This window comes from Myotis myotis, unplaced genomic scaffold, assembly GCF_014108235.1.
Source record: "Myotis myotis isolate mMyoMyo1 unplaced genomic scaffold, mMyoMyo1.p scaffold_m19_p_3, whole genome shotgun sequence".
Lineage (NCBI taxonomy): Eukaryota > Metazoa > Chordata > Mammalia > Chiroptera > Vespertilionidae > Myotis > Myotis myotis.
The window spans coordinates 10,895,957-10,906,675 of record NW_023416335.1 but is presented as its reverse complement, the minus strand read 5'-3'; the positions used below and the strand labels follow the sequence as shown (position 1 = coordinate 10,906,675).

The following is a 10,719-nucleotide window of genomic DNA, read 5'->3' as shown; positions in this document are numbered from 1 at the left end:
GGCTGGCTGCGAGTGCGGGCGAAGGGGCAGCCGTCCGTCCCCGAGGCTCCCCCTGACCCCGACGGGAGACCCCGCGTTCTCGCCGCGGACACCGCCCCGGGGTCCCCCAGGCTGGCCTCGCGCTCGCAGGGGTCGCTCTCGCCCCGCGCGCGCCTCCACGCTCCGACTTCTCGCGAGATTTTCCCCCCAAACCGCCCCCCTCCCGCCCCCTCCAGCTCGGGGCCGGCGGCTCCGCTATGGCTGCACTGCGGAGGCTCCTGTGGCCGCCGCCCCGGCTCCCGCCGGCACCCTCCCCTCACCAGCCCTTCCCCGGGCCGTGGGGGCGGCCCGTGGGGACAGCCGCGGGCCCTCCCGGCCGGCCCTGCCCCTGCCGGGAGGAGGAGGACCGGGCTGTGGCGGAGGCGGCGTGGAGGCGGCGGCGGCGCTGGGGGGAGCTGAGCTTCGCGGCGGCGGCCGGCGGCGGGCTGGTCGGCCTCGTGTGCTACCAGCTGTACGGGGACCCCCGGCCCGACTCCGCGCGGGCGCCGGACCCCGGGCGCCCCTCCGAGGGCGCCGACTTGGAGCCGGAGGACCCGCCCCGCGGCCGGGGGCTGCTGCCCATCCCGGTCGCCGCTGCCAAGGAGACGGTAGGTGCGCGAGCGCGTGCGTCCGCCAGGTGTTCCCCCGAGTGCGGGGCGGGCCTGCGGGGTGCGGGCCCCGTGACCGCGTGACCCCGGCCGTGGGAGGTGGCGGCGGTGTGAGCTCTGCGGCCGCGGCAGGGCCCTCCCGCCACCGAGACCGGCACCTTGTAGGCCGGCAGCCCCCGTGCGCATGCAGCTGTTGCCAAGGCTCGGAAGGCGCTGTCACTGATGATGGAGAACCTCGGAGGTTGCTGCAGCGACCGCGTAGCAAGGGCAACCCCAAACCAGGACAAAACAGAACGAAAACCAAGGTCACGACCTGCAGAAAGCGGAGGGTGGCCTGTGAGAGGAGGGACTCACAGGCTGGGCCGGGCGGCCACAGCAGTGATCCAGGAGGCCCGGGGCGGGGCGGGGCTGCGAGGTCTTAAAAGACATTATTGTTCATCAGTCGCAAAGGACCAAATGCCAAAACTGTAGCTTCGGTATCTCAGGTCAGAAAGAATGAAGATGTCACCAGATAGGGAAAAAAAATACACACACAAAAAACCTAATCAAAGGAATCCAGCCCACCCACTCCACCCGTTTCCTAAGGTAGAATCTCCTAAATAGGGACAATAAGTGAGAAGATGGATGGACAGGACAGCGAAAGTAGGAGACTAAAGGAGGCTGACGCCTACAGAGGAATTCGCATGAACATGTTCCGGTATCGTTAGTACTTAACACAAGGTAAGGATGAGTAAAAGGGAAGAGTGAGTACAGGGACCTGATGTTTTTGTTGCATCAGTATACTTAACAGGCACGTAAATGACTAGGAAAATCGTCTAGGAATGTTTTCCGTGCAGGACTAGAGGAGTGTGAAGGGCCCAGATGACAATAATTTAGAAAAGAGGCAACTGTTTTTAATGAAATGTATGTACCCTTTATTCTTTGCACGAGATACACACTGGCGATCTGATGCTGTAGGTGTGTCATTTCTTTTGGTGGAGGTTGTTGAGGCGTTTAGGTAAAGGAATCTACTTAATTGTCCTTCTAGCAGCAAATCACAAATTCTTAGCATAAAGTACTTTTATACAGTGAATATTTAAAACACTAGCAAATACTTCAACCTGCATCCTCCAAACCCCCCACACATCTATAATAATAAAAGCGTAATATGCTAATTAGACGAGACAGCCGAAGGACCTTCCAGACAACCTTCTGGATGAAGCCGGGGCCTTCAGGGCCGAGCCCCTTGCACCAATTTCGTGCATTGGGCCTCCAGTATATATATAATACATTAAACTTGTGTTCTGACGGACAAAGACAGAACTTTTCATCAACCACAGTTGATCTGGGAACAGAATAGGAATGTAGGAAACATCAAGTATTTTGTTTTCTTCTTTAAAAAAAAATAAATTTTACTTTTAAAGTTAAGAGACAGGATCATGCAGTTTTAATTTAAAAGACCATACTCAGAAAGCCAGGACTCTGAGTTCACGACTTACCGATTGTATCGTTACTCAACTTCTCAAAGCCTGTTTCCTCACCTGCAAAAGGAGGTTGATAGTGTCTTCCTCATACCATTATGAGAGTTAAATGAGATAATACATTTTTAAAAAGAATGGTACCCCTAGCACATAGTGAGCATTCAGTCAATTTGTTTAATTTTTTATTTGTTCATTTATTTACTTTATGGCTCTATTTATTTGCTTATGTTACTGCTAGGAGCCCAGCACACGATTTGAAATCGCCCAGCACCACCCACTCCCTCTCCAGCCCTTGAAGCAGCCATGGCCGCTGCTGGTCAGGCCCTCCCCCAGCGCAAGCGTGGGGAGGCCCCTGCCGCCCTTCCCCGGACGCTGCCCCCAGCGCTGCATGTGCAACCTCCTCCTGTCCAGTCAACTGTTACTGCATACCGGTTAATTAGCATATTTCTCTATTTCTGTATATACATATATTTACATATCTATATCTGGTTTATTGTTAATGAAAGTATCTATACATTGTTTTAGAAGTCAAATAATTACTAAAGTCTGTATCTTACCCTTCCCAAGTTTTCAGTTGTACATTTTGATCATTATTACTTTGGTATTTGACTTTTTCCCCCCCTCTGAAAACTTTTATAATCTTCTCTTTATCCTGGTGTTTGAATAATTCACAACAATAACCAGTGGTGTGGACATTTTTTCATTTATTGTGCTAGATACTTTAGGGCCCTTTCAGTATGGAAATTCATGTCTGAAAGTTCTGTATACTTTTTAAAAAAAAATAGGTTTTTATTGATTTTCAGAGAGGAAGGGAGAAGGAGAGAAAGACATAAAAACATTAATGATGAGAGAGAACCATTGATTGGCTGCCTCCTGTGCGTTCCACAGTGTCGAACCTGCAACCTGGGCATATGGCCTGATCTGGAATCCATCCCTGACCTCTGGTTTATAGATTGATACTCAACCACTGAGCCATGCCGGCTGGGCCTATATATTTTTCTGTATTATTTCTTTGACAGTTTTCTCCATTTTCTGTTTTCTTTTTCTGAAACCTCTATTAGTTTGAAGTTACATCTTCTGACAGTTCCTGATCTAATTCTACTCTTTCGTTTGTTCCAACTACTTCATTTTTTTTGTTGGTTTGCTTTTGTGGGAGATATCTTTATCTCCAGAGATAACTTTATCTTCTAGCCTTTCTATTGAATGTTTTATCTCTGTTATCCTAATTTTTTAATTCAAAGAACTATTCTCTGTTCCCTGATGTTCTTGTGTTATAGTGATCTATTTTGTTTTATGGCTGCTACATGTCTCTTTTTACTATAAGGATATGAATTATGTTTTTAAGTTGTCTCCTGCTCCATGCATTGTGTTATCTCTTCCAGGTCCTTTTTTATATTTTATTTTCAGTGCTTTCACTATCATTTTGAGGTTTTCTCCACATATCTGTGGTTGTTGCCTATCTATAGTTGAGGCCTCTCAGAAGCTCTTTTTATAGGAACATGGCTTTTTATTTGGTGACCTGGGCTTTTCATTAGAGTAGCATCCACATCCCAGTATTTTATAAATATTTTTCTCTGGTCTCATTGAGCTTCTCCAAAGAATGGGAGAGGTGGGAGGAACAGTAACCTGGATGCACAGCACATTGCATGTATGTGCGAGAACATGTGTGTTGGGGGAATATCCAGCGATGTACTTACATATTGTTATCCTCTGTTTTCAGCCTCACAGCTTTCTCTGCCAACACAGTTCCTTGTGTTCCGAAGGCCTTATCCTTTCTGAGCTCTGTCACCGAATTAGCTTGCTTCCGTTTGGTGTCCTCCTCCACGGCACCCAGGTTGTGCCTCTGCTCCTCTGGTCAATTGCCTTCCCCCCATCTATTCAAGTTTATAAAAAATTAATGAATTCTCTTGAGTGTCCTTTTCTCTTTCCTAGTTTTTGTATGTTTATACCTTTGAAGAAATATTTTATTGTGATTTTAATGTGGTTTTGGGAGGAAGAGGTTGAAAGAAACTCATAAGGTCAGCCTGCCATTTTTTCAGAAGTATTTTAAACCTGTGTTGCCACTTCATTTATTATGCTTATTTGATTTTCCTGAAGTGGTGGAAATGTTTCCTTTTGATGTTTAAAACTATGGCAAAAATATTTGATTTATAAAGCCTCTTTTAATTAAGCAGTATGTTATATTGAACATAGCCTAGCATATAAATTACCCTGTGTGTGTTATGAGACTAATTTAACTGATGGCAGTATGCAGCAGTAACCCACAGACATGTAGCATGTTCTATTACTGTAGCCTCGAAAATTTTTAAAGACATTGCCTCTGAACTTCCAGACGGCCTTCCCCAACTCTACCATATACTCCAAGATGATGACTTTTTGCAGTTATTTATTAATTGCCTGTCTTTTCTGCTTGTCTTTGCCCTTTAAGGAGAGGTCTTGTGTTGGTCTTGATCACCTTTATATTATCATTGCCTGGTATGGAACATAACCCTGATAGATATGCAATAAATGTTTGTCAAATGAATAAGTTTATATCAAATACTTGCATGGAACCTGCATATTGAAAAGGCGCAACCACAGTCTGTGAGAATTAATAACTTAATATCTTGTTCAGCTATAGTCGTTATTTATAGCATTGGAATTGGGAAGACTTCAGTTAAGGTCAAAATTCAGGCTTTGGGAAACCAAATCACGTGACACTATATTTATTTTAATTGTGCAAGTTTATCTTGCCAAAATTTTTTTAGTAAACATGGCCTTGAACTTTATTAATATTATAAAGAGATGTTGACAAGATTCTGTTTAGAACCTTTTAGTTTTAGCCTTAAAGTATTATTTTTATTAATGGAAAAAAAGTTTTGTTCTATAACTGCCTTTTTGTTTCAGATCCAGAATTACTTTACTAGATTGCTTAACATACTTTAATCCATTGTTTTACTTATTATACAGAACACATGATCTATTTTATGATTTGTTAATCTTAAGAAGCTCTAAGCAACTTATTTTTATTCTCAAGTAAAAAAGAGAACAGTGTTTGTATCTTTCTTATTTATTTCTATAATAATTGCCAGTAATCATTCATTTTTAAGTTTCTTTCACTTTATCTTTTTTCCAACTTCTTTTTAGGACAGCACATTTTGAGACAAGGCTATGCTTCTTCTTTCAGAATATCGAAGATTTTGCCAGATGTTTAAAATACAAACATTACAGAGTGAGGGAAGTCACATAGAAATTGAAGATAGGTTAATTTTGTATAAAATAACGTTGTATAGGAAGCTAAATTAGGCAATCACCTCTTTTGGTTTTCTGAATCACTTTGTCCTTCTAGTGGCCCGATCATGGTGTAAATTCACATATGACAATTTGTAGTGTGTTTTTTTTCCTAAGTAAATCGCAGAATAAAATTTGAATGAATTTGGAAATAATATTCCTCCTCTGGCTATACAAAACCTGGAGTTATAGAAATGCATGCACCTGTTGTCTGGGTTGCAGTGAACGATAGTTACAGCATTTTATAGGTATCCTTTTATTTAGATTCACACAGGGAATTAGGAAATGAAATTGTCATGACCTTGAATTTAAATTTAAAAAAAATTAACATCTGTAATTCTCTTCCAAGACTTAGAAATTGTCCAGAAATGCATATTAATCAATTTGAGTGAAAGTGTATGTAATGGTCAATGTAATTTCCACATTCAAAATAAATAAATAAAAATACTAAATTGTATTTCGAATTGGAATTCAGGTAATACTATTGGGATTTAATGTAATTTCCAACTTGATTCTCATAGACCTGGGTCGGGGATCGAGCCTGCAACTGAGTTACGTGCTCTTGACTGGTAATACTCAACCCTTTGTCTGTGGGCCACTGCTCTATCCACTGCACAAACCGACCAGGGTACTATTACATCTTTTAATTTGCTTCTGTTTTGCATTTTCATGATTAAATAGGAGTTTTAAATGATAAAATGAATTTTTAGCTTACTTGTGAAATGTAGGTTTTCAATGAATATTTTTACATTGTCACAACTTTTATTCTGGGCCAGCTTTAGCTCTGAGGCCTCGGCTGCTGAAAACAGGTTTCTGGCCTTTGTTTACCATCTGTATTTGATACAATGTTGCGGTCCGGCTGGCTGAAGCCCCACTGAGTAAAGCAGGTTTCTGGGGTTTTGTTTAGCTTCTATATTTGCAACATAGTTGCTTAGAGTTGCAGCTGAGAAGCCGGCAAGTCAGGTGGAGAACGTTGGAGTCCTCCGTCACTGAAGCAAGCAAGCCTTCCTGTTCGCATCAGCTGCCTGGCTGCCGGCCGCCATCTTGGCTGGCAGTTAATTTGCATATTGCCCTGATTAGCCAATGGGAAGGGTAGCGGTCATACGCCAATTACCATGTTTCTCTTTTATTATTTAGGATTCCTTTTTTTGAGATGTATAACCCTTAGTAATATGATCTGATTAGTACTTTTCCCCCATAATATAATATTTAACTCACATGGGCAATATACAAACTTATACTACAGATTTTATTCTTTTGTGTAAACTTGATAGGCAAGTTTAAACTATAGAATATTAGTTCTAACTGATCTTCTGTAATTGTGCCAAACCCTGAGAATTTGAGTAACTTTATTTTGTGTAGTGTAAATACTCTTGTGTTAGAGAAAAATGTGTTTAAAAAAGTCAAACAAGTTCTATTTATAGCTGTTTATCTAGCATTAAAGAAAATGCCTAGTCACTTGTGTACTAAGCAGAAATTTTGAAATATATTACTTTTTTATCTTACTCCTTTATTCTCTCAAGTGTTGATAGATTATATAAGCTAAGTAAAATGTGAAAGTTTAGTGCATTGTCATTAAATTGACTAGCCTAGGACATTTGTTTGCTCATTTTCCCAAATTGGGAAAATAGAATCCAAGTGTTCTGCTTTTTTCTCCATTCACTAAATTGTCTTTTAACTATTTTAATATTCAACTCCACCTCCAAAATTTAGGCATAGGAAGTGTATATAAAAGAATTTAAAATAATTCCATTTTTTTTCTGCCTCTGATAAAGATAATTCTATCCAATTGATACTATAAGTATTGACTAAGTGAAATATTTGGATTATTCCTTTCCCTGGAAGTAATATAGTAGATTATTCAAACTGCTTGCAATAATTCAAAAGTGAATATTTCTAACAGGCTTACATCATGTCAGAAAGGCTGTCATAGATTAGACCCAGTTTAAACTAGTTCCAGCCCATTAGTTCTGTACTTCTTCCAACCACTTTAAAGTTATTCTTACAACTCTAAAGATGAGATATGGTTTATAATTCTCTCTCTCTCTCTCTCTCTCTCTCTCTCTCTCTATATATATATATATATATATATATATATGAACATTCACTCATTATCCCCAGGAGATTAAGAAAGGTTTTGAGATATTAATACCACAGGATCAATGATGGGATCCTAAGGACAATAATAGGCAGCTTGTGGTCTAGGGTTTACAGTGAAAGTAAATCATTGTGACTCGAACTTTCACCAATCTTTGTTGTCTCATGGCTTCCTCCAGACCGTTTCCTGTACAAGTAAATGGGTCACAGCAGGATTTTATGTCCTAGTAAAGAATATAGTGTTAGTATTTTATAGCACAGACTTAGTCAAAGTCAAGACATCCTATTTAGGGAGTAAGGTTAAAATCTATACTTCTTATTTGGATCTAATGTTCTAAATATTATTGGTAGAAGTACAAATACTGGATGCTATTGTGAACTAAATATTTATAAAAAATATTATACATATATATCACCAAATAATAAAATTTAGATCTTATCCTGAATTATTATAGTAGTTATTTTTTAATTTTTATAAAACTGTAGGGAGCAGGCCAACTTCTCAAGGTTGCTGCCATTTCCTGGCAAATTATAGGTGCCCATTGTGTCTTTGGTCTTCTACTGCAACCATTACCCAAGAGAAGTTGGAACATGGCTACAGCCATAAATTGGGTTGAACATTGATTTTCAATAAAATGGTGAAAATTAGGAGGATATGGAGAAGTGAACCCAGAGAGGGATTATCTGAATGTCAGCTATGTAAGAGCAGGAGTTACTCAGGGAATAAGGATATATTGTTTGATTACAGGCAGATAAAGAAGTTCTAGAAACATATCTCTTCCATTTTTTGGTGGTATATTTTATTCAGGAAGTTTTCCTAAGTGGCATTCTTTAATGTACTGTATGATACAAGTATCTGCAGTTATGCTTTCTTAATTGTAGGAGAACAGAGTGATGCCATAGGGACTTTAATTCATTTGGAAAAACAAGGTACTGGGGGCGGGGGGAGGGGGGGAAAGCAGAAAGATCAGAGGTACCTAACCTATATTATTTGGTTAAGACACTGTAGTATACCTACTGATTCATTCACCACACTACATCCTAATCCAAAAGCAATTTTATCTTCACCGACTAGTAAATATTTAGCATATGCTTGGGAAAATATAGATCTTCCTCATATCCTTTCCCTCATGTCCTCCCTCTACAATGATCTCTTTGCCAATATCTACTTATGATTGCCCTCTACAATGGCTTTAAACTCAGTGATTAACGTGATTATGGAAATAATATAGTGAAATAGTGAAGCAGGGTACAATAAAGAGCTTTGGGAACCAAGATGGCGGCATAGGTTAACGCCGGAGTTTGCTGCTTTGAACAACTACTTCAAAAGTGAAACCAAAAAACGGAAGGGACATCACCCAGAACCACAGGAACGCTGGCTGAGTGGAAGTCCTACAACTAGGAGGAAAGAGAAACTCATACGGACACTCAGAGGAGGCGCAGTGCTGAAGTCAAATTCTGAGGTGCGGAGTGCGCGGAGCGGGCTGGCGGCGGAGGGCGCGGTTGGCGTTTTCAATCGGGAGGGAGTCGCAGACTCTGAGCTCCAGATCCGGGCGAGTCTTTAGGGACCCAGACTCAAACGGGAGAAGCGGGACTGTCTGGCTTCGGTCAGAGCGAGTGCAGCTTTCTCTCTGAGCTTTGCAGCGGGTGCTGGGACTCAGAGAGGCAGAGCCCCTGGGGACAGGACTGAGAGCCGCCATAACTGCTCTCTCCGGCCCACCCTGTTGATCCTGTGCGACCGGCCCCGCCCAAGCCCTGCACAGAGGCATTCGCCGGATAGCCTCAGGCAAAGGCTAGATTAGCACCTCCCTAGAGGACAGAAGTTCTCTCACTGCTGACACAGCTGATTCTCATAGCCACTTGGCCTGGAGGTCAAACCCTCCCTGGAATTAGCTACAACAATCAAGATTTAACTATAAGACTGCGAACAAAGACCACTAGGGGGTGCACCAAGGAAGCATAACAAAATGCGGAGACAAAGAAACAGGACAAAATTGTCAATGGAAGATATAGAGTTCAGAACCACACTTTTAAGGTCTCTCAAGAACTGTTTAGAAGCCGCCGATAAACTTAATGAGATCTACAAGAAAACTAATAAGACCCTCGATCTTATATTGGGGAACCAACTAGAAATTAAGCATACACGGACTGAAATAATGAATATTATACAGACTCCTGACAGCAGACCAGAGGAGCGCAAGAATCAAGTCAATGATTTGAAATGCGAGGAAGCAAAAAACACCCAACCGGAAAAGCAAAATGAAAAAAGAATCCAAAAATGCGAGGACAGTGTAAGGAGCCTCTGGGACAGCTTCAAGCGTACCAACATCAGAATTATAGGGGTGCCAGAAGATGAGAGAGAGAAAGATATTGAAAACCTATTTGAAGAAATAATGACAGAAAACTTCCCCCACCTGGTGAAAGAAATGGACTTACAGGTCCAAGAAGCGTGGAGAACCCCAAACAAAAGGAATCCAAAGAGGACCACACCAAGACACATCATAATTAAAATGCCAAGAGCAAAAGATAAAGAGAGAATCTTAAAAACAGCAAGAGAAAGAAACTCAGTTACCTACAAGGGAATACCCATACGACTGTCAGCTGATTTCTCAACAGAAACTTTGCAGGCCAGAAGGGAGTGGCAAGAAATATTCCAAGTGATGAATACCAACAACCTACAACCAAGATTACTTTATCCAGCAAAGCTATCATTCAGAATTGAAGGTCAGATAAAGAGCTTCACAGATAAGGAAAAGCTAAAGGAGTTCATCACCACCAAACCAGGATTATATGAAATGCTGAAAGGTATCCTTTAAGAAGAGGAAGAGGAAGAAAAAGGTAAAGATACAATTTATGAACAACAAATATGCAACTATCAACAAGTGAATCTAAGAATCAAGTGAATAAATAATCTGATGAACAGAATGAACTGTTGATTATAATAGAATCAGGGACATAGAAAGGGAATGGACTGACTATTCCTGGGGGGGAAAGGGGTGTGGGAGATGCGGGAAGAGACGGGACAAAAATCGTGCACCTATGGATGAGGACAGTGGGTGGGGAGTGAGGGCGGAGGGTGGGGCGGGAACTGGGAGGAGGGGAGTTATGGGGGGGAAAAAAGAGGAACAAATGTAATAATCTGAACAATAAGATTTAATTAAAAAAAATAAAAAAATAAAAGCTTCCAAAAAAAAATAAAAATAAAAAAAAAAAAAAAAGAGCTTTGCCTTTGTTACGGGTTCCTTATATAGCTGAGTCAGAACCTT

General features: G+C 41.5%; 1 protein-coding gene across 4 annotated transcripts in view; it reads left to right on the top strand.

Moving 5' to 3' along the window:
- Nucleotides 1-214: 214 nt before the first annotated feature.
- Nucleotides 215-10,719, top strand: part of MICU3 (mitochondrial calcium uptake family member 3) — a 75,965-nt gene continuing 65,460 nt past the window's right edge. For all 4 annotated transcript variants that reach the window (XM_036300062.1, XM_036300060.1, XM_036300061.1 and 1 more), the window contains exon 1: nucleotides 215-626. In XM_036300062.1, coding sequence (XP_036155955.1) covers nucleotides 237-626 — 390 coding nt within the window. In that variant the 5' untranslated portion in view covers nucleotides 215-236. The remainder of the gene's footprint in view (nucleotides 627-10,719) is intronic.